This window comes from Empidonax traillii, unplaced genomic scaffold, assembly GCF_003031625.1.
Source record: "Empidonax traillii isolate 1590-97213 ecotype Southwest subspecies unplaced genomic scaffold, ASM303162v1 scaffold1452:size106483, whole genome shotgun sequence".
Lineage (NCBI taxonomy): Eukaryota > Metazoa > Chordata > Aves > Passeriformes > Tyrannidae > Empidonax > Empidonax traillii.
The window spans coordinates 35,131-62,533 of record NW_020956645.1 but is presented as its reverse complement, the minus strand read 5'-3'; the positions used below and the strand labels follow the sequence as shown (position 1 = coordinate 62,533).

Genomic DNA, 27,403 nt, shown 5'->3' with positions numbered 1-27,403 from the left:
GCGGGGCAGGATGGGTTTATGTCGTTTACATTGTTCCAACTTGCGCTGCCCTGCCTGATGACCAGATGACTTGTTTCACGCTCGGCCCGGCCCGGCAGGGTCCGGGTCCCCATCCTTAGGCCGGGTAAAGGGAGAGCGGGAGCTCCGGGCACAGCCGGGTCGCCGGGGAGGCTCATCCCCGATGACAGCCGATCTAAACCCCGTCACCGCCTTCACTCCTACGAGCCGCAGCGGATCCAGCTGCACCAGCCGCCTCCCGCCGCTCCGGGGGGAGCTCTGTGGGAAGGGGCCCCCCGGCAGGGGGGGCCGGCGGGCCCGGGCGGTGCTGGGCGCGGCCTCCCGCCATGGGCCCGCGGCTCCCGCCGCTCCCGGCCCTGCTCGGCCCGCGGGGCTCTGCTGGTACCGCCGCTGCTGCCCGGCCCGGCCCGGCCCGTCCCGCCCCGCCCGGCGCGGGGCCGGGCCCGCCATGGCCGCGGGGCGCCCGGAGCCTCACAGGAAGCCCGGGCAGGGCTCGGCCCTCGCCTTCCTTCCCGCCCCGGGCCGCGCTCCGCCCGCCCGCTGGCGGCGGCCCCGCAGGTTTGCGGTGCGCGGAGCTCCGGAGCGGGGCGGCGCTGCCTCCCCTCGCCGCCTCCCGCGCTCTCCGGCCCGGCCGCCGCAGCCGCTCGGCGGGGCTGTCACGTGGGGAGCGGCGGCGCTGGCGCTGCGCTCCGTCCTCTGCCACCTGCCCCGGAGCGGCGGCGCGGCCATGGGGCCGGGGCTGGGGCTGGGGCTGCGGCCGCGCCGGGCACCGCCGGTCCCGCTGCCGGCCCCGCGCCCAGCGCGGGCTGCCCGCGGCTCGGCGTGATCCCGGCCCGGCGGAGCCGCCGCGCTCCCCCCCGCGCTGAAGGGCAGGCGGCGGCGACCCGCCATGGAGAAGGCAGCGGCCGCGGAGCTCCGGCAGGGCGCGCTGGCGCCGCTCACCGCCATCTGCCTGGGTGAGTGAGTGAGGGACGGAGGGAGGGAGGGACGGAGGGAGAGAGCGCGGCCCGGCCGCTCCCGCCGCCGGGGCAGGTCCGGCCACCCCGGGGGGCTGCGGGGCCCCTGCTGCCCTCGGGCAGTGCCGGGGCGCGGGGGGCACGGCTCGGCGCAGCCCCTTCCCTCGCTCTGCTCCCGTGCTGCGGAACCCAGCGCCCTGCCCTTGGCTCCGGAGCCACTGCCCTGACCCCGCGCAGCGCTGAAAAACCCCAACAAAGTTGGTGCCGGTGTCTCCCCCCGCGCCGGGAGCCCGAGCGGGGCTCGCCGAGGGGACTCCCCCCCGCGCTGCTCTGGAGAAACGCTTTGTCCCCTCCCGTTTCCCTGCCATGTTCTGCTCCCTCCCCTCCTCCTGCTCGGAGCGATGCTCTCCGCGCTGCCTCGCAGCAGGTGTTAAGTTATGGCAGCGCGATGAAGCGCGATGGATCCCGGTCTGTCAGCCCGGGCTGTCGGGGGGTGTTTTTTGTCGGGGAGGAGCGCTGGCACCTCTGGCTGGAACGCTGTGTTCACAGGGACACGGAGAAATTAGGAGTTACTGAGGCTGCCCCCTCCCTGAGCCCTGCCAGGGGGTTCGGGTGGGTCAGCTGGGGCTGCACCAAGCTGTCGTAGCTCCTTCATCCAGAATGCGCTGAACCCACATCTGCTTGCTAATAGCGTGGATTAGAGTTCATTTTTAATAATCCTGAGAGGCAGTTACCGTTTGTTACATAAACGATCAGAAGTGGGTATATCCGTGGCCAGGCTGCTTGTTCTGTTTTTTGTGGAAGTGTTTCCTTAACATCAGTGCTTGCCTAGAGAAATGTAGGAAGTTGAAGTTTAAAGTTGCTCCGGTTACTTCAGATGTATCTATTTTAATTAGCATAAATACAGTGTTAAAAGCTAGCGAAATTCCAAAACAGCTTCAACATCCTTTGTAGCTAGTCTTTTTTTTTTTTTTTTTTTTTTGAAGAGTCTTAAAGGGATTTCAGATATGTGCACAGCGTGATGATAAGGTCTGCTGCATTGTTTATTTAAAGTTAGAAAAAGATATAAGTTTCCACCATATCTCTGAATTTCTTGGGGTTTCTTTTGGTGTTGTTTTGTGGGGTTTCTTTGTTTTGTTTTGTGTGGCCCAGTCAGACCTTTGTTAAAGCTTTTGTTATATAACAGAAATAGCACAGTTATTATTAAAATGACTAATAAGATAATAAAAGATCATGTAAACTCCAGAGTTGAAATGAGAACACTTCTTGCAGTTAGGTGTGAGTGATGCCCGGTTGAAAGTTTAGTAGATTTCTGCTTTCTGTGACTTCTAGAATTTCACTGTCTGGCTCTTCTTTTCAGCTGGAATGTTTTATTCCTATTCCTTGCACAACTGACAGTAGTGGAAGTTGAGAAACATGAGAGGTGGGAAGCTTGTAAGGTATTCTGCTTCAGTGAACCCCTAAGAATATAATGCTGCTACTTTAACTCTTTTTTTTAGTATTATTATTTTACTTCCTGCTTGTGTGTCCTTCCCTTTCACGTTTGTTTTTGGTTCTCGCTTTTTGCCGCTCTTTTCTTTTACTTTTGGTTTCCCCATGGCCTGTGTGTGGGTGTGTGGTGTCTGCATCAATGCACTGCCACTGACCATTGCTGTGTGACCTTGTCTGCAAACTGCTGCTCCCAAGGCTGGAATTGGGTTTGTTTCAACTCTTCTGTTGTGAAGCCATTTTCTTTATCACTCTGGAGAAATTCTGGAGGACATAGAAAGTTTCCTTCATAGGAAGGGATCAGATCAGCAAAGCCGGTGTCTATCCTTCTGGCTGTGGGAAAAGCCTGGTAGTGTCGTTTAGTTTGGAGGTACCAAGATGTAAATTTTCCCTTTTGATCCAAATAAACCTCAGCTGAAACTCTGAGAATTACTTAGCAATCCAGATGATTGGCACAGGAAGTTTCCTGCAGGGAGTTCAAGGCAACTGAACCACTTCTGGGTTTTTTCTGGCTTTCCCATAACTTCCCAACTTCTCAACAGTTAAGAAAAACTTTCTAATATACCTTAGTCTCTCCCCTGTTTTTGTTTTGACAGGGTTTTGGTTTGACAAGAAAACCAGCAGGGAATGGCTGTTCTTTCTTTTGAGCCTGTAACAGTTTTGAGAGCTGAGTGCTTCAGAAAATGCTGGCTTCCAGCGCTCTTGTGGTTTGATTTGATGGCATTGAGTGAAACTGAGAGTGAGCAAAACACATACTGCAAACTGTAAGCTTGTTCAGTAGCTGGGGAAGGTACCCAGGAACACAGCTCTGGGTTGGGTAACTCCACTCTGTCATGCCCCACGTCTTTATGCTACTTACTTCCATTTAAAGGGCATAAAGGCCCCTCATCAGCTGTGCCAGGGAACCTCTGCTTTAGAGCCCATGCCCTCTTATGGCTTTTGGGAGGATTCAGGTACGAAACGTGAAGAAAGACTGTAGGATGGTAGTACAGACCCAGACTTTTCTGTACAATGTACCTTCAGACACTCCTTTCAGCTGTGATGATGATGGTTATGCAGAGTATACTCGTGTACTTCCTTTGGAGCAAGACAAAATATTTTAATTCTCATGAATATAAATTTGTGACTTGAGCACTGATTAATTTCTCCTCGGTCCTTAGGACTGCATTACTATGGTTACCAAAATAGCTGTGCTTTAAAACCCTGCGAGGAAAAAAAAAACCCATGTGCTGCTGTAGTTGCTGTGAGCCAGGGCTTGTCACAGACGGATGTGCTGCTGCACAGAGCAGGAGTTAACAGGGCCCTGCTGTTTCCTGGGGCAGGATGGTGGTGTTGCTCCTAGGTAGGCTTTACTGACCTGTGGGAGCGAGCCAGTGCTGTGGAACACAGGAAATAATTACATCGTCATTATCAGAGAACAAATGTTACTGGGCATTAATTGTGTCATAAAATCAGTGCTGTTAAGGTCTTCTGAACATCGTGTTAATGCTTTAAACACAAATCTGTGGCTCAGGGGTGTTTCCTCTCAGGCCATAGCATTTGTGTGCTGCCATTTAGTTGCCCTCCTTGGTGTGTTCCTGGAAGCTCTTATGACCAGGACCGCTTAGAAGGAGGGAGAGGTTGCTGCCCTTGCCCCTGTGGTAGTGCCCTGAAGCCTTCTGTGACAAGTGACACCAGTCATTCTCTCTGTTCTGCTGGGCCTGGCCTCAGCCTGAGGTCAGTAGAGCAGTTTGTGCACCTCCCAAAATCTCTGTCTGCAGAAAGCTCTGGCTTCAGGAAGGAAGAAATCCGGGTTGTGGACAGCCAGGTTTAAGTCAGGGGAGGACAGCTGTAGGCACCTGGACTGTGGCAGTGTGATGGTAGTTCAGATCCACCACAAACTGAAAACCAGGACTGGCAAGCTAGGGGATCGTTTTCAGCTTTTTTATTTCCACTTCTTTAGTGGTCGGTACTTTTCTTCCTCTTGTGCTGGTGTAAGTTATTCCAGAAGGTGGTCATTGTGTTGTGATGTGTTTGGACAGTGGAGGAGACAATGGGGGCCCACATTCTGAGACATAAATAGTGTTAATTGTCATCTGCTTCCGAAGTGACTGTTGGGAACACGGACAGCTTCTCTTCCTCTCTTCTATTGTTTGTTTTTACTAAATGCTTGCAAACAGATCGACTGTTAAAATATTTAGGACTTAACACATGCAAAATAAAGCCAGAGTGATTGCTTGGGCTTGGATGTTGTGAATTAAGTCTTTTGATAATCTTTCTAATTCTTTTAAACATTTGTTACTTCATTAATAGGCTCTCTTTGTAGAGTACAGAAGACTACTGAAATGAGAGCAATTTGTGGAATAGGCTGTAATTGTTAGAGTACCTTAAAGAATGTATGGGGAAACTAATATGGAACTACATGTTAATGCTGACCTCTGGAGTAAGAATCACATAGGACAATTTTTATTTTTTTTTTTTGGCAATAACTACACTCACTCTAATGGTATACACTGTGGGGGGAAACTTTTGAGTAAGTGAAGAGTCTTGGGAAATTAATTTGCAAGTCGGGTATGTATTGCAAGTACTGCCTCACCCTGTTTTGTTTGTGCCAGTAGAGCTTTCTGAAAACTTCATTGCTTTTGCTGAGCCAAGGCAATCATGTTAGCTTTGGCAGTTGATTTTTAAGGTGACATTTACCCGACAGGAACAAACTTTGCTTTTTTCAGGGGAGATAATGTATTTAAAGATAATAACGGCATTAGTTATTTTCCAGCAGTTAAGCAGGTAAAGTCACAAGCTGTGATGATGAACGTTTCAGCGGAAGTGTTCTTGTCTTCCTCAATTTAAAAAAAAAAATCCCAGAGAAGACAATTTAGAATAGATTGACAGTTGTTTCTTTTGGTAGCATGTTTGACAGATACTAAACTAACATTGTGTGTTGACTTTTTTTTAGCTACAGTGGAGGATAATAGTTGATTACATGATTTGCTTGTGTAGATGAGCAGAGTTCTTGTTGGAAAACTGCTATGCATTTCTGTTAACACCCCAGCAAACACCTAGGAGTGGTTAACTACTGACTGCCACCCTGTGCCATTGGAACCTGTCTGAACATTATTTTTCTGTCTTTTCACAGTGAATCTCTTCCTAACTGGGAAAATCGAAAGTGCTGTTACCTCACTAGGTAAGACATACTTTTCCTGTTTGTATTTACTGCTCTTTTGAGCTGTTACTGTCTCTTCCCCACACAAAGAGATCTTTCAATGAAACAGTGTGACCTTTCTTTGAGAGAGACTAACAATGACAATTTAGGAAGTTTAAGACTTTTAGGTCTTCCTGGGGTTCTAGGCTTCAGCAGTGTCCAACAGTGTCGCTGTGCTAGAAGAAAACTGTACATGCTGATCCGTTCAGGGGAAAATATGTGCCTGGGAATATCAAGACAGGGATAGTGGCCCATTCCTGGGGGAGCTAAAACAAGAATATTAAAAAAGTCTTATGAATGTTGAATTGGGAATTCAACCAGAATCGCAGCACTTGGTGTAATTTCCTTCTCTGTGACAGTTCTGTGACTTGCTGACATTATGGGAACACTGCAGTCGGGGTCCTCTCAGTGATAAGGGCCCTCTTGTGCCTGCCAATCCACAGTCACATCTGTAGGCTCACTTTGTGCCCAAAGAGGCTGCAACTTAAATTAAAAAAGCCAAATAAGGGAAATAGTAGGAAATGATATGGGGAAACACAAAAATAATTTTAAGGAGGGAGGTTGATTAAGAAGGTTTAGATCAGAAGGTAGTGATTTTACGATTAGGTAACTTCCTTAAATTTAGCTTAGAGGAAGTGTGGATGAGCCATGTAGGACATGTGTTGTTTGCCACACAGTATTTTCCATTCTTGCATTGGAAAAAATGCAGAATGTCATCTGTGTCATAATCTGTTCTGTCTGAGCGGTTCTTTGGCTTCTGATGGAGTTTGGCATCTGTTGGCTGTATGATGTATGAGTTTACAAAGTGTAAACTAAGTAATTATACAGTGGCTGGCCTAGACTGGTGGTACTGCCTTGGCCTGAAATATGTAATGCTTCATCCAGTTGGCTCTGCTGCTTTCTAGGGCTGATTTTTTTTGCTTGAAACAGAGTTGTGACATCTGGCTTTTATTCTTTCCAGTATGCTGAAAGCCTCAGAGCACTGTAGCCTTCATGCTTTCTCGTCTTCATACAGTTTGGAGTTACCTTGTCTCCTGGCACTGTAACTGGAACTGGGGACAAAAATGATCGTGGAAGGTCATTGCAATAGTGTGATCCACATGTGGCTTCTCTCACCTGGGCATTAGAGGGTGGCAGGTTAGGATGGTACAGTTGTTACTTGCCAGGAGATGTTCCTCAGGAGCTGGGAGGAATGTTTGCTGACTTAGACACGTCCTGACAAAGCAGCTGATTGCAGAGTTGGGCTCTATGAAACTGCTGTGCAGTTACTTCTCAGAAAGCGAAGGACAGCAGAAATCAGGAGTTCTGGAGAAGGCAGGTGGAGCCACATCTCAGCTGTGTTTGTGGGTTATAAGTACATGATGCCTTTAAGCCAGGCAAGCTGCTGCTGCCTGGGAGCAGTGCTGTCCCTGAGCCCCCATCCCCTGGGCTCACAGGGAGCCCGTTCAGCCTGTTGATCCAGCAGTGGGAGCTCAGATTTTGTCAGCTCAGCGAGGTGAACCCTTGGACTGAGCCTTTTGAGAACTGGGGGAGAGTTTTCTGCTGACTCTGAGGCAGCTACTTGAGCAAATGTCTATTGCCAAGCATTTGGTTTCCAGAGGAGGTTCCTTGTGGCAGGTGCAAACCATCTTTTATTCTGGAGCAGATGGTTGGGATGTGTCCCTTGGGAGTGGGACAGACCCTGGGGCATGGCAGAAGAGTGTGAAGCTGCAGGATTTGTTTTCTGCTGGGATTATCTGAAAATGTATTCCTGCACAGCATAGTGCCCTCAGCACTGTCCTTTGGTGTCTGTTTTATTACAAGTGCTCTTGCAAAAATAGGAGTAACATTATTCATGTAAAATTTGTGGAAACTTTATTGCATGTATTTGTGCCATATTTAACTGGAAAGGGAATCTGCTGCTATTCACAGTAGAAGAAATCCATTTGATTATTACAGAAAGAGGCTCAATAAGATTTATGCCTGCTTGACAGAAACTCTCTGAACTCAAATCGCTTCTGGCATTTGTTTATAGTTTAGGGGGTGTGTGTTTGTTTGTTTTGGGGGTTGTTTGTTGTTTTTTATTTTAATTTATGAAAGATTATTATTGTCTGTCCCCAGAATTTATCTGCAGAAGGACACAGAACAATGGTTGAAAAAGTGTTATCACTGCTATTCTTGTGTGTTGTCACTGATGATAAGACCTTCAGAATCCAGGACTGTGCCTTTCTATTTAGGGACTTCCCTTTCCTTTAGATGCCTTGGCAATTTGAACAGGATTTTGTTGATTTTCTTTAAGGAATCACACTGTCATGCTTAAGCCCAGCTTAATAACACACTCCTTGGGCCTGTGTGTGATTGTGCAGACCTCGTGGCCAGGGGCTGAGGAGGGAAGTGGGGCCCCTTTATTGATGCTGAAGCCCCAAGAGTATAAAATTGTGCCCTCGTGTGGTTTTACTGTTTTGTTGCCAGCACTGAAGGCCATGTTTAGTACAGGTTTTTCTTGCAAAATTTATGTGGGTGGAAGAAGAGCCTCTGGAAGCAGCACTTGGGTAACTTCACCTGGTCAGTGCACAAGGAGTAGGGAGGCAGTGACTGGTTAAGAAAGAGATAAAACAAGGCAATTAAGTGAGGTTTGGGTAAACACTATAGTGGTTTTGGGAAGTGGGGGTGTGTGTGTGTCCCCCATTTTCTCATTAAAATAGTGTAATTAAGTGTTGCAATATGAATTCAGATTAGTGGTCCCTTCAGATCAGGACCCCTTGCAAGAGCAAAGCAGTTGGCCTTTTGATTTTGAGTAGGGCAAGTCTGGAGTGCTTGTTGTGCATCAGAGGGGTAAAGCCTTGAGCAACAATAGCCACTGTCAGGTGACCTGCCCAAAATGGTATATAGTGTCAGTGCAGCCCTTACCTTGCTGTGTCCTGAGATTTTCACAGCCACAATCTTTCTGTTAAAAGGAGAAATCGGTTTCTTTTGGTGCTGGTTCTTTCCACGCCCCACATTTGTATCAGATGTGCAGTGCTGATAAGAAAGTGTTCCTCACTGAAAACCTGAACTGGGATGTTACAGCAGTTCCTCTGCTGACACATTAGGAAACTGGACATTATTGCAAAAGAAAAAATGCTACTTCATTGTTACCTCAAAAAAAAACCTGGGATACTCCAGATAGCTATTGCTCAGGATCTTTGTAATTCCTTCCTAAAACCGAGAAACAAGTATTTGGGAGAATAATAGCTGTGCTTAACTGCACTGATGGGTGTGTGAATGGGGGTGCTCATGTGGAACCACCAGCCTATCAATGGCACCTCCTCAGAACGGAACTAAAATAGGCTTTGTGCAATTGTGATTCTGTTCTAATGCATATACCATGGTTAAGGGATATTAATCCAGAACGGTATTTGGTCCAAGGGCAACAGAAATATTTGCAGAGCTGTTGCTGAAGCCTCTGGCTGGTGTTGTCTGGTGTGTTTGCTATTTCGCTTTGTGCATCCCGTTTCCTTTCCTCTTTGGAGCTTTACTAACCTGGCAGTGAGGAAATGCAGCCTTTCAAGCTCCTTTATGTGGTTCTCCAGGTCCTCTTTCGCTGCTGTGATATGTTGATGCAGTAAAAACTATGTGGAGGAGCACATTTGTAGACCTAAACACCCAGAGAACTGGAGTTGAAAAGTCCTGTGGATCTTACATTTGCTTTTATAGTTCTGCAATTGCATCTGCATCTCAGAGTTTTCCAGCATCTAGAGTGGAGCCTCTCTGTGACAACAAAAACGTTCTTGTTTTTTGTAACTGCATTACTGCAAAATATTTGTTTGGAAAACAGATTTTTTTTTCCCCGTATTTATGTATTCTGTGTGCTTTTGTGGCCTTTGAAACTGGCAGGAATTATATGCACACGTTTCAGTGGAATGCCCTACTCGGAGAATAAAAACAATGGGTTGGGTTTTTTTTTTTGAAATGTTTTGCCTCAGGTAAGTTACCTCATGCTTTTTATATCCCTGTGCTTCTCACTTCCAAAGTGCTTGCTGTGAACAAACAGGGCAGCGGCAGGCCCAGGTTTGCTGGGGGGGGGAATGTGCTGCAGCCCAGCCTGAGCGCCAGCCAGGAGCTCTGCAGGCAGCCCTGCCACCTGACTTGACTGCAGCCAGGCAGCTTTGCAGGCACTCCTTCCCTCCAGCCCTCCAGTGCAGCTAAATCTGATCCCAGCTGGGAATTGGAAATGATGTCTTTATGTGGCTGGATTTCAAGCAGCACTGCAAACCTGTCATTTACAACGCAGTTTATTTGGGGGATGTATGAGGGAACTGATCTTTTCCCTTTGCTGCCTCTTTCAGCTGCAAGAATGTAAGCTTCTGTCGAAAACTGGAATATTTGGCTGCAGTCCACAAGTCATGCCCTAGATAGTAATTTGTTTTAAAAATAGTCTAAAAAATATTTTTGGAGAATGTTAAGAATAGCTATTGCATTACAGAGAATTTCCCCTCTGGTAGCCTGCTAAGAGTATGTTTTCCCATCAGAACAGCTTTCCAAATTTTCCTTGGAACATTTCACGTTCATTTTTGAATTGCTTAATTACAAATTATAAGTATTTGATGTAACCTGCTGTTTTCCATGGGAAGAACTGAAAGTGCTTTGAAAATGCTGAGCTTTAGTTAGCCCTGCTTGCTCCTCTCCCTGTCTGGAAAGTTTCTCCCATCTCTGTGAGTTCAGAAGGAATTTAAAGTACTTTAGTAATGTTCAATAAAAACATAAGACATCAGACTGCAGTTTACTTTTTTGGGGGGAAGGTGGTGGGTGATATTTTCTTAACCATTACAAACTCTTCAGGTCTGTCGTATGGCTAGAAGAATAAACAGCACGTCCAGGAACATTTTACAACAAAATGAGCTTCCAGCTACTTCACAGTGGATATGAATCTCCTTCAGCTGCTGAGTGACCTACCCAGGCTTTGGGGAGCTGCTAAGAAGGCTTTCTGTATTACAGCCTCCTGGCAGATCGTGCAGTAATATTGATTGTAGCCTTTGGTAGATTCATGCAGGGTTATTGATTAGTCCTGCATTGAAGTGCAGGTTGTGTTACCTACACTTGGTGTGGCTGTCTTAATTAAAAACCAGGGCAGGGAAGAAAGCAGCGAGAGGATAAAACTGTTGACTCTCATTTGCCTGCAATCCCCAGAAACTGCTGAAAGCTCTTGTAGCTGATGTGAGTTGTTGATTAGGCAAAGCATTAACAGTATTATTTTTTCCCCCCCTTATTAACAGCTGCTTGCAGTGGAGAACTGGAACAGCACACAGAGAGACGGGGAGTCATCTATAGTCCTTCCTGGCCACTGAACTATCCTCCAGCCATAAACTGCAGCTGGTACATTCAAGGAGATCATGGAGACATGATAACAATTAGGTATGGCTTGATATTCTGTGGAGGTAAAGAGTTGCTTTGCTGAAATGAAAGAAGATGTGAGTTCTTATCTGATATACCAGTGTGAGGTTGTCTGTCAGAGCTGCTGGGTGGTCAAAGCTGATTACACTGGAACATGATTACAGGTTGGGCACCTCTCTCATTTTAGAAATGTTTCACTCTGTCTTGTCTCTGTAGGCTACTTCTGACATCCATTATTATACAAGTCACCTGTAGTGTTTTAATATATTTATCTTCACAATGCCCGAGTGAGGTTTCATGTACCTCTGGTAGATGAGGGGGTGGGAAACAGTGATATGTTTACTAACATTAAATAGCCCCCTTTCTTTTCATTGCTTATAAATAGGAATAGGTGAAGGCTATAAAACCTAGAACAGCCCCAGTGGGATTTGTAAAATTCTTACAGCAAAAATGGCTTTTTCTCTAACATTTTGGTGCTATATTTTATAAATAGTTGAAGATACTTATTGCTTATTGTTATTTGTTAATCAAAAGACTTTACTTTTCTGCTTAGTATTTATTTCTAACAAATTAAATAGTAGCATTTGTGGCACAATTTCAGCTCAATTCTAGAAAAATACTATTCAATAAAGACTAAAATATACTACAAATGGGTTGTTAAGAATGTTTAGGCTATAATAGGAGCATACTGTGAATGTGTTTAATTTCTCTGGGCTAATTGTAGAATCCTCAAACCAAGAATTTCTTACTGAAAAAAAACCCCAAAACCTAGGAAAGGTTTTTTGTTTTTTTTTTTTTAAGTACTGTTGTATTTGACACCATCTGCTCATTCTTTGCTCAGCTGCTTGAAAGGACTGCAAACCTCTTCAACTGCAGATGCTCAGCAATTAAAAACAAATCTGCCACAGATGGAATAATGGGAGGGCTCCACCATCCGTAGTTCAAAATAGGAACTACTCATCAAAAGCAATGAAGTAGGTACCTGCCAGCATTTGAGCTCCATAAATAGAAACAGGCTTTTAAACCCCATTACACTGCGTTGGACTTGGGGAATTTGTTTCAAAGCAGAGATTGTTGGAAACTCTGAGGAAGCATACAGATGAGACACAGGACTTGGCTCTGGATAATAATGCTGCAGTTTATGCTGTGACAGCGTCTCACAGCTCCCAGTTAGGGCTCTCTTCTGCAAGTGTGAGTGTAGCCGAGGCTAAGGGAAATAAGGGAAAGTGAGGTGCAGAAACGGGTAATAATGTTTATACAGTTGAGATGTGTGCACAGCAATAAGATTTGAAAGATTTCTCCTTAATGGGTTTGTTTTCTGTCACTGAACACACATCCATATCCTGCCCTGCTCGGCACATGCAAACAACGGGAGCAGTGTGTTTACATCCCAGGGAGCAGTGTTGGGCTGTTACCTTTCTGACTAAAAATGCACTTGGGATGACTCACTGCAGTGTCTGAAATTCAAAATGTTGCAGCATCTGAGGGTTTCTTTACAAGGCTGTAGCCCTTGTGATGCCAAGGACGGGAAAGAAGCAGCTGACCTGCCCAGGCTAACGTGACATGGGCAAGCTGAGAGGGTTCAGATACAAACATTTTTAACTCTGTAGCTGGATGTGCTTCTTGTCCTGACAGGCTGTTGGTACGAGGAGCTTTTTGAATTTTCCTAGGAAAATCAAACACAGTTCTTACTTTAACATATGAATTTTGAAAGGTTCCAAAAAACCCCATCTCCTTTATGTTGTGTTAGGTTGAATGCATTTCCTTTGATCTTGAGTTCTTATTGACAGTAAGACAGCAGTGTTATATAAAGGAGATATATATATAGATATATATATAGATATAGATATATAAATAAAATGAGATACAGCAGCAGTCATTAAGGGATAAAATTGCAATTGAAAATATTTTGAATTTCTAAACCACTTGGAGTCAGTGGTCATTTTTTATAAACCTGTTATTCAGCAGCTTTCAGTAGAACAGTGCCCAGATCTACATGTGGATGTAAGGGGCTGGCTCCTGTGGGCATGTGCTTTAGAAGTTTTGTCTTTCATGTGTGTGTATTGATCTTCTTCCTATCCTCCCATTTCCATGCTTATTGTTAGGCTTTACAGTTTACTTTTTAGGAATCCCTGAGGGACATTTCCCATGAACAGGAAATCTGTGTTCTTTGTGCTTATACCTCTCCATTAGCTACACGTTTCAGTCCTTTCTTCCAAGTTTGTGTGTCTGATGGAATGGTTCTGTTGACACCTGGGAACAAGTCTGTAGCCACTATTTTCCAGGACTATGTTGTGTCTCTTTAAATTCAGATAATCAGTCTTTTAGTTATTGTTCTGGAAGCTACTTGATTTTTTCCCACCTATTTTCTCTATTTTTATTCCTGTTTTTGCTGAGGACCACATAAAATCCTGTAAGATCAGATAAAGATGTCATATGCAATTACTGCCTTTGTACCATCCTTTACAGGCTTTATAGGTGTGTGTTTCCTGATAGCTGAGAAAAAGATCAAAATGATTTGTGTTTGGCAGTTGCTGTTAGCTGATGGTTGTAATAAACCCTGATGCGGGCAGAGTATAAGGTTATTATTTTATTGTTGGAGTTTATGGGACTGAGAGTAAAAATCTTCCTCATGCTCAGAATTCAAGGTGAAAGTATTGAAAAGCAATTTGCTTAGTGAACCACTCAAGCTGTCTCTAATTAATTGAGGTGGGGGATCGCCTTCATTGGCTTTCACTTCAGTGATTCATGACGTGGGTTTTGGAAGAAGGAATCGTCAGATACCTGACAGGAGGTTGTAGGCAGGTGGGGCTTGGTCTCTTCTCCCAGGAACCAGCAGTAGGACAAGAGGGCACAGGCTCAAGCTGCCCCAGGGGAGGTTTAGGTTGGACTTTGGGAAGAAATTCTTTATAGAGAGAGTGCTCAGCCATTGGAAGGGGCTGCCCAGGGAGGGGGTGGTGTCACCATCCCTGGATGTGGCATCAGTGCCACGGGCTGGGTGACAGCGTGGGGTTGGTCACAGGTTGGACTCCCTGATCTCAGAGGTCTTTTCCAACCTGGTTGATTCTGTTATTTAGGTTTCAATTTCTGAGTAAAACTGAGGGCTGGGCATGTAAAGGCTTGCTGGTCTGTAATTGTGTGGATAGTTAAGGGGCTGTTTCACAGCCTATTTACCAAACTCACGGGGTTTCAGAACTTGACATTAATTGTAAAAAACCTTATAATAGCCATTTATTTCATTCAGCTGCATGTGCTCAGCTTTTGAAGAGGCAGTCCCAGTGTCTCCTGCCTGAGTTTATGCAGTTAGCTGGTGCTTGGGAGCTGGGAGCAGAATAGAGCTTTCCTGACTTTCACATCCTTGTGCTTCAGAGGTTAAGCAGAAATTTTTAATGAGCCAATTAAGTCATCAGTTGTTCACAGTCTGCACTTGCTCCGAGAGGTTGGCAAATAGAAGTAACTTTTCTTGCTTAATTGGCTAGTTCTGTTTTATTTTGGGACTGTGCTCTACTACATAATGTTTATTCTCCAATTTTTAAAAGGAGTTTAGAGGGCCAAATTGGACATTTACTTTTTCATTTATTTACTAATTACTCTCATTCAGATTTTGCATCCCATGTTTGCCCTTTTCCAGTTATTAAGAATGGGTTTTTTTTTCTTTTTGCTTTAATCTCCAGTCACTCGTGCTTAAACTGCTATAAGGGGTGTAGAGAATTCCCTACTTTATTTATAGAAGTACTTTTTTTCCTAGCTACTACTGCTCCTCTCAGTGCAGCTGACAGAAGGCTTAGCTCTGCTAAGCATTAGGTTTTGCAGGTAGCACATTTTTCCTGCATGTGCAGACTGTTAATGTGTGTTTATGATAATCTGGTTTAATGACGTTCTTTCCAAGCAAGATAAAAATACTTGTCAGTTAATGGGACAGTATCACTGTAGGCTATTGTTAATTCATTTGAGGCAAGAACTGATATATATGACTGACCCTGTAATTTTCTGTAAGTTCCTGGAGTTCTGTTGGAGGTAACCCTTTTATCAGTATCATACCACTGAAAAAAAATCAGATGAACAGACTTCACTGAGTACTTTTCCAAAGACTCTAAGATGTTTGTAAAGTCCTGCAAGCACAAGACTTAGTCCCTTATTTCCACTGCATACCATCACTCATTCAACCACTGGGCTAATCCTTTGGATAGAAAAAATTTGCATTCCAGTTTGAGAAAGTTCAACTGAATAAATAAATAAATGTCCCTGAGCTCTATTTTGTGGGTAGCAGAATTAAATTATTCTTCAGAAGACTGTAAGAGCAGCAGCACTAGATCTAATTACAGATGATGAAAGAAGTGGAGGAGCAGAGGTTGAGTGCAGTATTCAGGACTCTTAGCTAAAATAAATCCATTGTATACTCAATGTCAGGGGTAGTGTGGCAGAAACTTGTGGCACAAAGCCTTGTCACAAATGCACAAAGTGAAATTTTCAGAGAGGTGAAAATCAGCTGTGTGTATTTATAAGGTGCACACGGATGTGTTCGTGTGGTTTGGGATTTCTTTGCAAGGGAGTGTTTTTTGTGGTGAGGGCCCGTTCAAATATACCATGCTTTTGGTCTTGGGTAAAATCACCATCAATTTAAATGAGGAAAAATCTGCTTCTAGTGGGGACAGTATAACTTAAAAGGGTGCTGGAGTGAAGTGACAGTGCCTTAATCAAAGGGAAATTTGTTCAAAATACATCTGTTGATTAGTTTGCGTGAGGTGGAACATAATCCCTTTGACTTTGCTTTTGCCCTTAGAAGAAGAAATTTTATAACTGGTATGGTACCTATTTGCATTGGACCTAGAATTTATTTCAGAGAAGTTGTGTTTATTCGGTGGTGTTTGAAACTCCTGGGCACTTGGGATTAAGATATACTTGGTTTTGTAAAAGAGCTTGTTCTTGTGGATATTCTGTACTGACCCTTTTCGAATACCAAGGTATTTTGTTTCAGTAGCTCGTGCATCTCCAGGAGGCATGAATCTCTTAAACATGATGTTTCCTTGCAAGTCTGTTCTGCCTCATCACCCTTCTACTCTTCTGGATTTGTGGTTCAAGTTTGGATTTTTTAGTGGTGAAGTGAGAGGTTCTGCTCTGTTTCAGACCCACAGCTGGCACTCAGGAAAATCACTTATCTCTGTATGCCTGGTCATCTGCTTTGGGAAGTGGGACATCTTTTATAATAAACAAAGAAAGAAAGAAAGATGTTTATTAGTAATGTACCGTACTAAATTTTCAAGGGGCAAGTATAAGATATTAATTTTACTCAAGAGGTATTGTTGTCATCTGCAGAAGAAATTGTAAGCAAGGCCTGTGCATGTAGCTGACTTTTCTGTACTATGTGTGAGTCTTAAAAGTGTTAAGGGGTTTTTTTTTTTAATTGTCTTTTTTTCCCTAGAAAGAAATGCATTTTAATGTACAGTATAGACAGCTTATCACATAGGCAAATTCTGCCCTGGGTGAATTATTTACTTGATAGACAAAAGTAGCTCTTTTCAGCAGAGTGGGGAAAACAGTGGCTGTGGGATCCAGCTGGAGTTCTGGGAACTGGGTAGGGTAGGAGAACAATTGGTTTATATTTTTAGGGTTGATCCTGGTACATCTAAAATAATTCCAGAAGTCAGAGATCAAAAGACTTAGTAAATGATCCTGTTTGTATTGCAGAAGCAGAAGTTTTTCTACTCATTCCCACCCCCCTCTTTCCAGTTTTGAGTTTCCGTTTCTTTGTTGACTGTTCCCTTTTCTTAAAAACTTTTGTTCTTGGGCAGATAGGTATTTCTAACTCTTTATCAAAATGTCTTTATGACAAGAAATCCCCACAAACAATCCTCCAAGTGGAAACCCTAGGTGATGTCTGGTGCCAACATGAATTTCAGAGTGCAAAAGCAATGTGGTAGCTCAGTGATGCTGCCTCACATCTCCTCTAACAGGCTTGATGTGGGTGCCTATAGTTTCCCTGATGCTCTGTATGATTCCTGTTCATGCTGCAGTGCTTTTCATACACTTTCTTGGTCATTAAAAGCGTTTTTTTGCTGAACACCTGTGACTGAAATACTCTTTAGTTTATCTTTGCATGGCTGAGTACTTAAATCTTTTCACTCTGACTGCACAGTCATCTGAAACTTCCTTGCAAAATTTGCTGGTTTCAGAAGCTTGATGAGATTGCTTACAGCAGAGAATTAAGTGCTGTGGGAATATTTCTTCCCAGCTGTAAAGGCACGCAGAGCATGGTGGGAGAAAAAGAGTTAGAAAAGAGCAAAGATGCATTTCTGGGTGGATTGTTCTTGCCTGCGCTCCTGTTGTTGGACATCTCTTAATTTCCATATTAACTTAACACTTTCAGTGCTCCCTTACTTCTTATGCTCTTGCTGATAATTTTTTTGGAGGGTTATTAAGCTGGAATTGTTGGCAGGTGCTTTAGGCTGGGTCTCCTGCTTCAATAAATTGGCCAGTTTAGGTAGTTGCTGTTCTTTCCCTTTCACCTTCAAAGGGCAGGATCTGGCAGGCATTGACAGCCTTTTATAAATACACACTGATATCAGAAAATTACTTTTCCATTTATCTTTTCCAAAGACTTTGTCTTTTATGTTTGTGAAAAGTCCTCTGTGGAGGGAGGTCTGTTTTTCACAGCAGATTGTCAGCCTTTCTGAAACTTCTGTCCAGGTGTTTGCATGGGGCACAAACTTCCACCAAGTACATTTTGTGTAGCTGGAAGAGGACATGAAAGAGGACCACAATTCATTTCTAAGCTTTCTAAGCAGCATTCCCTTTGCTAATGAGTGTGCTTTTCTGTGCAATCTGCTGTTGCCATTGCAGATTCCTGAGTGCAAATTCAATCTGTTTCATCAGAGGACAAATACCACGTGTGGTTCCTGAGCCATAGGTGAAGGGAGTATTGTCTGGTTGTGTTCTGCAAACAACCAGGGCACCTCTTTGCACTAGATAAGCTACTACTGAAAAATCACTGGGCTTTGGTCAGCAGAAGGGCTGGAAATATGACTGTAAAAGGTCTTGTTTGCTCTGCATTTGCATTCCCAGTAAGGGAATATTTTAGTCTTTGAACTAAAAAATAATAGTGTTAGATTTTAGGTTCCGTCTCCACCCCTGTTCTCTTCTTGTTCTCTCCTTGTCTGTCCATAGCTTGGAGAGTGGATTTGTGCCTCTGATACTTATCCCTTTAGGGTTCTTTGTACTGCTTCCTATTGGTTTTTTTCCCCAATACAGGAGTTACCCCTGTCATCCCTATTTTCATAGCTTTTAAGGTTGGAAGCAACTGCTGAAATTAATCTACCTCCTGTATAATATATTCTGGAACTTTGCTTTTCTTCATGTATGTATTTTAGGAAAAAGTCTTGTTTAAGGATTGGGTGAAAGAGGAATCACTCTCACTTTTGGAGCTACTTGGCATGATGTTTATGCCTGGGAGGTGGGTGATTTTCCCAAGGGGGGAATGCACTTTGTATCCATATACTCAAGGTACTGCAGATGTTTCACTGTCTTTGAATGTGGTGTCTTTATGTCAGCACTGCTTGGCACAGGAAGTCAACTGTTAGAGTTGTTTTTTTCTGTTTGACTTTGTTCCAGATGCATGGCCTCTTTGTAACTGTGGTTTTTTGTTTTGGTTTTTTTTTTTTTTGTTCCTAACAGTTTTAAGAACTTTGACTTGGAAGAGTCTCAGAAGTGTGCAGTTGACTGGTTGATGATCGGCCCATCTTCCAAGAGGGAGGAGTACAAAGTGTGTGGATCTTCCATTCCCCCGTCTTTCATCTCTGCGAGGGACCACGTTTGGATATTTTTTCACTCAGATGCATCAAGCTCAGGACAGGCTCAGGGATTTCGCCTTTCTTATATTAGAGGTAAAATATTACAGGTTTTTTGCCTTCACTTGTACTCTCTCTGGAAAAACTTGAAGATGGTAGTATTTTTTTTTTTTTTGACAGGAGTCTTGGGCCAGTCTTGATGACTGTAAAGTGTTAGCATGGTAATTAGTTAGCATGCTAACTAATATTATTTGCAGGGCTTTTAAACAGTATTCCTGAGGTGTGCTGGCCTGACTGATTGACTTGTGGCATGCAGGGCGGTAGATATTAAAAAATTCCATCAGATAGTTCCAAAAGTTTTGATCCTGACTTCTTTCTTCTTGTCCTCTTTCGCAGGAAAGATAGGTCAGGCCGTGTGCCAGTCGGATGAATTCCGCTGTGCCAACGGGAAGTGTATCCCCAGTACTTGGAAGTGTAACTCCATGGATGAGTGTGGTGATTACTCGGACGAGAGGAACTGCACTGTCCCCCCCACAGACCCTCCCTCCAGCATCTGCCCCCCAGGAACGTTCCAGTGCAGCGCTGCCCACTCCACCAAGTGCTTGGGGAACGAGCTGAGGTGCAACTCAGTCAAGGACTGCAGCGACGGCTCTGACGAAGACAACTGCCCCGACCTTTCCTGTGGCAAAAGGCTGGGGAATTTTTACGGCTCTTTCGCCTCCCCGGATTTCTTCCGTGCCGACCACAGCCGGTCGGATCTTCGCTGCACGTGGTACGTGGACACGCAGGACAATCGGCACGTCCTGCTGCAGCTGGATTTGCAGCTGGGCTACAGCGACTACGTCAAGGTGTACGACGGCATCGGGGAGAGGGGGGACAAGCTCATGCAGACCTTCTCCCACCACAACAACAGGCACTCGGTGAGCGTGGAGTCGTCCAAGGGCCAGCTCACCGTCTCGTACCACGCCCGCTCCAAGAGCACCGGCCATGGATTCAACGCCACCTATCAGGTGAAAGGCTATTGCCTCCCCTGGGAGCACCCGTGTGGCAGCGACGAGGAATGTTTCACGGACAAGCAGCACTGTGATGGCTGGTGGCACTGCCCCAACGGCAAGGATGAGGAGAACTGCCCCGCCTGCCAGAAGAACGAATACCCTTGTGAAGGAAACAGTGGGCTTTGTTACTCCATACTCGACCGCTGTAATAACCAGAAGAACTGTCCAGATGGCTCAGATGAAAAGAACTGCTTTACTTGCCAGCCAGGAAACTTCCACTGTGGGACAAACCTGTGCATCTTCGAGACCTGGCGCTGTGATGGCCAAGAGGACTGCCAGGATGGAAGTGATGAACACAACTGCCTGGTGATTGTTCCCAGGAAGGTCATCACAGCTGCTCTGATTGGCAGTCTCGTGTGTGGCTTGCTGCTGGTGATAGCACTGGGTTGTGCGTTTAAATTGTATTCTCTGAGGACCAGGGAGTACAGGTGAGCATCTTGCTTTGGCGATGCTTCCTTAGCTGTGGTGGTTTCTTCCATTTTGTTGAAAGGAGAAAAAAGTTGATTGCTAACCAGAGAATTTGCAAAATAACTGTGAAATCAAATCTGAGGACTTGACGACAGCTAAATAGCAGTCACTGCATTAGGCTCAGAGAAGGGTATTAAGATTTTTCAGAAGTAGTGAGGGGAATGTCAGTTCTTCTGTGATTGATGAGAAATTTATTGTACAGCATAGCAGAATCTGTGTCTAACTTAATCTGTCTTGAGCAATTTCCTCTTCTTCCTCCCCCTGAAACAAACCTCTTTCCCCTACTAAAATCTGAATGTTGAACTGCTACAGTGAAGTCTTCACTGCATCTGAGCTGAACAACCTCTTGTTTGTTTTTGCATCCTGGTAAGATTTTCACGGAGCATAGTGGAAGGTTTGAGGTTTGCTGCTAGCATGAACCCCTTGGCAGTGCTTTTGTACATTGACATGAGGGAGGCAGGACAAACTGTTCCTTCCCTTCCATGTTTTCCTCTGGTTCTGTTTCCAGAGCATTTGAGACCCAGATGACGCGACTGGAGGCCGAGTTTGTGCGGAGGGAAGCTCCACCTTCCTACGGACAGCTGATTGCACAAGGACTCATCCCCCCAGTGGAAGACTTCCCTGTGTACAACGCATCACAAGTATGCAGGCACAAGTGCCAGTGAACATCTCAGCAGCCAAACTACTGTACAAATTAGATAGAATCAATCTGGAACTGTATTGCAGTTGTGACTGTGCCAATTACACAGAAGTAATATAAAAATATATGTGTATGACGTGGAGCTGAGGGACCACAGTTGCACATCTCAGTGCTGTGGGTAGTTTTGAACACATTAAATGTGTTTGCTAGGGAACAGCAGTGAGATAAACACATGCTGTTTTACTGCACATCAAGACAGAATGAACCAGAGAGAAAGATCGGAAAGTAAATAGAAAAAATGCTTTTCAAGCTGAAACTGTAAAATGTGCTTGAAGTGATAAGAAAGTAAGGTCTCTACCAGTCTGTTTGGGAAATTCTGGGATTATTTTTCATTTACAGATACATTACAGTGGCAGGCCATTAAATCATTCTCCTCTGTAATTGCTGAGTTCTCAAAAAACTCCTGTACCCTGTCAGAATTATCCAACTGTGATACAGTTCCTAGTGTGATAAAACACTTGTAGTTTGTTACTCCAGTGGAGAGGTACCTTCCTGGGCAGACAGGTAGAGCTTAAACTCATAAAGGAAACACTGTAAGGGAGAGAAGCTGTGGATGTCCTATCCCAGGAGGTGTCCAAGGCCGGGTTGGATGGGACATTGACCAACCTGATCTGGTGGGAGGTGTCCCTGCCCACAGCAGGGACGTTGGGACTAGATGATCTTCAAGGTCCCTTCCAACCCAAACCATTCTATGATTCTTTGGGAGTCTTTTGGTACAGGCAGATCTGTCCTTGGTGTTTGTTAGAAAACAGGGTTTTCCCAGGAGAGCGTAGGGATCAAGCCTGAGAATTCCGGTGGGGGGAAATGGGATTTGGGGGAAGTCTCTGGAGTAAGTGTGAAGTGACGCTTTGCTCCAACTGTGTTGCAGGCCTCAGTGCTGCAGAACATCCGGACAGCCATGAGGAGGCAGATGAGGCGCCACTCGTCCCGGCGCAGCTCGTCGCGGCGGCGCCTGGGCCGGCTCTGGAACAGGCTGTTCCACAGACCGCGGGGCAGGGGGCAGATCCCGCTCCTCACCCCCGCCCGCACCTCACAGACCACGCTGGGGGATGGCATCCTCAACCGTGCTGATGGGGCTGCTCAGAGCCCCCCAGCTTCCCCAGAAGGACCTGGTCTAGAGGCGAATGGCCAAGCCAGGGGCCCACAGGAAGCTGGGTGTAGCAGCCTGCAGCCAGAGACTGCAATCCCAGAGCCGTCGCCTTCCAGCGCCTCGCCCACTGCTTGCACAGCAGCACGTGCAGAGCCCGAGGCGGAACATGCCAGTAAACCTTCAAGTGCTGACTCTGACAGAGAGCTTAAGCAGCCCAGTAAAGTGGATTCAGGAAAGGCTTTCAGAGATCCTTTGTCTGAAAGCGTTACAGAAGCGATCCATGGAGGGTCAGCATCCAGGAGGACTGGCCCAGAGGACAGCAGTTTAAGTGGAAGTCATCCGCTGAGTGAAGAGCCATGTAGGTTACCCTTAAAAAAGTGGGAGTCTGGTTATCCAGACAGCCCTATGAATGTTCATATCCATGTGGATGGACAAAACCAGTGTTGCCCTAACTCACACCGGGAGGAGCCTTTGGGTGTTCACGAGGCTTGTTGCCATTCTGTGGAAGTGCCAATGTCAGAGTCCTCTGCTCCCCTCCCTGACATCAGTACCAGTGATGATGAGTCTTTACTCGTTTGCTAATAAAAATTTTTGGTTTGGCCCTGTACATTTTGTAACTTCATTGTTTATGTGCCAGTGCACTCTGATGGTGGTGCTATGTCTGCACTCTCAACTTTGTCTCTTCAGGCCGGTGTGTTTGATCCTGCAGGGAGTGCAGCACAAGGCTAAATGGGACAACTTTATGTCTTGGTTGCTATTCCTGAAGCTCCAGAGGGGCAGAAGTAGGCCAGTATGTGATGTCAGGGGCTAGGAGAGCAGGAATGTGTCACTGCAGTTTGGAGGCATCTCCATCCTCTGCTATTTCTTCTGTACTTTTTTCACTCTGCATTCAGGGAATTGGTGTTTTGTTGCTTTTCTACTGAACTAGAGAGAACCCTGCTGGAACCTGGGGCAGGCACCAGGCATTGTAACACTGAGGACTAAGCCAGAAATAACATTGTTTTCTTTTTTAGACATAATTTAATTAAAATCTAATAATTTTAATTACAAATACTTAGAAGGAAGTAAAACCCTTTGCAGCTTCCGCTTTATAGAAATTGCTCACTTTCTTTGCTCCCTTCAGAAATGTTTTGATGGCCATGTAGAGCTCGAAGCATCCACTAAACCCAAAGTTTCTGTACAGAATACCCAGAATGAAGCAGGTGTCTTACCTGCTGAAGCTTTGTAATGAGAGTCTGGCAGTGTTCAGTGTCAGTGGAGTGCACTGAGCCCCAGCTGCATCACTATTTCTCTTCTGTGTTGTCACATGTTGCATTCTCTTCACAGTGATGTTCGGAAGGTTGCAGAGTTGTTTGCTCTTCCTCTATCCTCTTTTCCCCCTTCCCCCCTTGTTGTTTCCAGGGACTTTCTGCTGATGCCTCTTTGAGTGTGCCCTGAAGGGCACTGAGGCTTTACAGCTCCTGGCAACTGTAGTGGGGAGCACTGAGCACTTGGTAACTGTTCAGGGTCAGACTTCTGGTTTAGTTTGAAATAAAATGTGTCCCACAAGTTTGTTTGTAAATCTGCTGCACAGGTGCAGGTGTGTAAACCAGTGATTTTTTTTTATTTTTTAGAGGATGCTATTTTACTCTTTTTTCTTTTAAGAGCTGAAATAGGTCGGTGCCATTTTCAAAGCTGACACTGTGTGGATTGTACAACCCTTACATGTAAACTGGTGCCTTTTTGGTTTTCCTAAAGTGTAATTTAAAGCAAACAAGTTATTTACCTGGAAGAGGGGTGGCATTACTTAACCAGGGGTCAGTGTGGGATGACAGAACACTGCTGTGTGATGGCTTGGTCCTGTTGGGATGGTTTGGCTGGTGGCTGCCAGCCCCCTGCTCTAACAAGAGCTCTTCTGCAATTCCCCTGTGACTCAGTGACAAACAAAAATTGCTTTATATAGGATTAGCAAGGAACTTGACACTGCTGTAAGCACCTGAGTCCTCCAAAGCCTGACTGTTGTAGGAATTGAAGTTGCCCAGAGTTATTAACTTGTAAACTTGGGGTGGCCTTTGGTGTCTGTGGGTCTGGGCTCTGCTGCCCACGGGACCCTGCTGGCTGTAAAGGCAAACAGTGGGGGGACAGTTCAGTTTACATCAAAGTGTCAAAGATTTTTTTTCCTTTGAATGGGCTGTATTTTGCCCTGGATCTTTTACTGGGACTGTCTTTGGGGGAGTGCCTTAAAAAAGAACGAGGAGTAGAACTTTGGCTTTGCTGAAATGTAACATGGAAGAATTAAATAGAAATTAAATAGGACTGATTATTTTTTTTGTTTTGTCTCTACAGTGGCAAATTGGTTTTGTACTGTGCACTCCAGAGGCAGAGGATTCAAATTCCTTAAGGGCATTAATAGCAGGAAGGGCTTGTGACAAAATGTGTGATAAGCAAGAGTCATAGTTGGAATAAATAGATGCTGCTCACTCACTTTTTCCAAGGGCTTCTGTGACCAGAATTCATTTCATCACAGAAAATGTAGGTTTGAAAGAGATCTTCCTTTCATAGCATTTGTAAACATTTTGGGTACATTCCACCCTTGCAAGGCCATGTCCTGTAGTCATTGCACTGCCAGGGTGGTTGTTTTCATCAAAAGCTACAGGTTTTAGTATCTTTATTTTTGTGTATAGGTGATTTTAAATACATAGACTTGTTGTGTAAGGTAGTAAACTATAGCTGGGAGAAAGATTAAATTCCAAGGCTCATATTGTGTAGATATGAAGGATCTTAGAAATAAGTGCATATTTAATTTTGTTACAGAAAAGTATTTCTATAATAAAATAATGTTAATCATGCCATGCTTTAAACCATCACCACCATAAGGCTCATAAAGTTGGGATGTGTACTTCAGAATGCTGCTGTATTTTGGGAACAACCAGCTTACACAAAGAGTCTCAAATTTACTGTTAATTTTGCACAAACAGGTGTGTTGCAGTGCCCTGGAATATCTGGATATACCTGGATAAACCCAAAGTCTGCCTTAGCATGTCTGCCCTTCCTCTTGAAAAACAGGGAAACAACTGTCCTTGAAGGCACCTCGGTTCTGTTTCATACCAACTGTCCCCTTGTATGCAGAACTTCTTAAAATTATAAAAAAAGTCAAAAAAGTGGAAATAAAACCCTTTAACTACTACACAACCTAAAGTTAATCAGCTAGTAAACTTGTTACCATTTTTGTTATTTTTAATAATGCTTTTCTGCACTCTGTAAAAGATTTTTGTCGACAGATGGGAAGCAAAGTTGTGTTTGTTCGGTTTGGGTTTTTTTAAGATACAAAACTCCCCTGTCCAACCAGCCAAAAAAAGCCCTCCCTAAAAAACGTCTCTGACTAGAGAAGAAAAACTACTGGTTTAAAAAGAATGCAAGCTCAGAGGCAGCATAAAGTGAAAAGTGTTTCTTATGTTTTCTCTTACTGCTGTTAAAACATAGGGAATATTAGAAAGTCTGGCACCTTTCAGCTTGTCTATGACTCTGTAACATGCCTTGTATTTGTTTTCTGTTTCTGTTCTCTGTGGCTGTTTTGTTTTTAATAGATCTTATTTGGGTAATAAGGTTTTGTACAGGTTCAGGTGTGGCCTCGTGTTTGCCAGTGTCTGCTGCTGCTTCCTGGACTGAGCAAGATGCTAAGCAAGGGAGATGCTGGACATCATCATACTTTGCTCTTGCTTTGGATCCCTTAATTTTTAATAAAATTTCACGTGCCCAGAGCCTGTGGGTTTCTGACTGTCACTCCAAAACCAAATCTTGGGGGTTCCCAAACGATATTCTCACAGTCTTTTGCCAGCCTATGGCTCTCTGTGCTCACATGGGTGTGAAGGGAAATGGGTGTGTTTTGATTTGGTTTTGTACCTTTGGTTTGTTTTTTTTTTATAATCTGCTTTTTCTTGTAGCTGAAACTGGTGGAGGGGATGCCACTGCTTTAAATGACACGTGAAATCTTAGCACTAGCAATTCACTGTTGCATTTACTGCCTTTCAAATGTATCTGTGCATACACCCCAGGTAAAAAAAGAAGTCAAAGCGGTATGACTGTTAGGGTGGTTAAAAAAAATAATTTCTGAAGTGCAGCCTCTCCTTCCCGTTCCTGAGGGCAGTGTTTGCTTTGCTGATGCTCCTCCTCCCCCATCTCCTTGGAGGTACCGCTGGCTCTGTCTTGCTCTTTTTCAGGAGAAGGTGGAGGCTGACAGGGATTTTGTGCTGACAGACATGTACCCTACAAACTTGGAAATCTTCATCTGCATTGAAGAGAACTGGACAGAGTTCATGGCTGCAGATGAATCTGGGATGACCCTGAAGTGTGGAAGGGCACAGCTGGGTACAGAGGGATCATCCCTTCTAGCCTGGCAGCCGTGCTCGTTCAGCTACAGCAGCAGTGGCAAAGCACTAAAGCTTCAAGCCATGCCACCGTTCCCTGATGTAATGAGGCTGAAATGGGAGTAATCCATAAAATAGAAATAGAGTGATAAATGATACCTGGGTGTTTACAGGTTTATTGACAACCCGTGCAGTACAATAGATATGTCTTACAACAAGCCAAGGGGCAAACTCGAGAAGCCTGGAGGGAATTAAGTGCTTTTTAATCAGACCTTTCTCTGAGAGGAAAAACTGCTTTGGTTGTTTAAGATCTGTGGCCTTGGCAGGAAATTGATTTTTAATCTCCAGGTAGGTGCTAGGATTTAAAATCCAGTTATCACAAACAGCTGTCTGAACCTGGCAGGCAGCACACCTTGTGTCCTGTCCTTTGTCAGCCTGTCGCCCTTGCAAACTGTTCAGTGGGCCATCCTTCCCTTTTCAGAGTCTGGCTCTGGGGTTCTTGGCTACAGGAATTAAATGGTGACCAAGGCTGAGGTGAGTGCTGGAGGTTTGGTTTATTCCCTCTTCATTTTATGTTTCCTGTTTTATGATGCCTTCTAGATCCCTTTTATTGCTACATCTTACTGGGAGGTGTTAGGGCAAGTTTGGTTTTGTCCTCTCAGCATCTCTGGTTCACTTTCTAATCCTCTTCTGTTTGTCCAAGTGCAGAAGTTCCTCACTGAAGGCAGAGCACTGGTGAGAGGTGTCAAGGACCAAGGAGAGGAGGCTTAGAAACCAAAGAGTTTGGTTTGCCTGTGCTCACAACTGGAGCTGGAGACAGGACACAACGGCCTGAACTCTAAAGCTTTAGGAAAAGACAAATTCCAAGCAACGTTTACCCTTTGTTTTTCTTTCAATTTCCTCTTATGACATGCACTTCAACATCTGTCTTAAAACTCCTCAGGAGCTGCATAACTGCTAACAGC

General features: G+C 44.8%; 2 protein-coding genes across 4 annotated transcripts in view; one reads left to right on the top strand and one right to left on the bottom strand.

Annotated features, from left to right (window-relative positions):
- Positions 1-874: 874 nt before the first annotated feature.
- On the top strand, positions 875-22,701 carry LRP3 (LDL receptor related protein 3). Of its 3 annotated transcripts, XM_027907404.1 has the most exons (8): positions 950-974; positions 2,335-2,397; positions 5,578-5,625; positions 10,878-11,016; positions 18,667-18,875; positions 19,176-20,262; positions 20,811-20,943; positions 21,871-22,701. In XM_027907404.1, exons 2-8 carry the CDS (start codon positions 2,391-2,393, stop codon positions 22,672-22,674), a joined length of 2,427 nt encoding a protein of 808 aa, XP_027763205.1. In that variant the 5' UTR covers positions 950-974; positions 2,335-2,390; the 3' UTR covers positions 22,675-22,701. The 3 variants fall into 3 exon arrangements, with proteins under 3 accessions (XP_027763204.1, XP_027763205.1, XP_027763206.1); XM_027907403.1 differs by lacking the exon at positions 2,335-2,397 and having other exon boundaries at positions 875-974; XM_027907405.1 differs by lacking the exon at positions 950-974 and having other exon boundaries at positions 2,335-2,413.
- A 74-nt stretch (positions 22,702-22,775) lies between these two features.
- The window catches only part of SLC7A10 (solute carrier family 7 member 10), a 24,720-nt gene continuing 20,092 nt past the window's right edge, over positions 22,776-27,403 (bottom strand). The window contains exon 10 of the mRNA XM_027907402.1: positions 22,776-22,795. Within this exon, the coding sequence (XP_027763203.1) occupies positions 22,776-22,795 (20 nt within the window). The remainder of the gene's footprint in view (positions 22,796-27,403) is intronic.

Bases quoted from the DNA above. Each gene is read 5' to 3' on its own strand.
- LRP3 (XM_027907403.1), top strand. From the start codon at position 908: ATGGAGAAGGCAGCGGCCGCGGAGCTCCGGCAGGGCGCGCTGGCGCCG. The intron at 11,017-18,666 runs GTATGGCTTGAT...TGTTCCTAACAG, and splicing joins GGAGACATGATAACAATTAG to TTTTAAGAACTTTGACTTGG. The intron at 18,876-19,175 runs GTAAAATATTAC...CCTCTTTCGCAG, and splicing joins TCGCCTTTCTTATATTAGAG to GAAAGATAGGTCAGGCCGTG.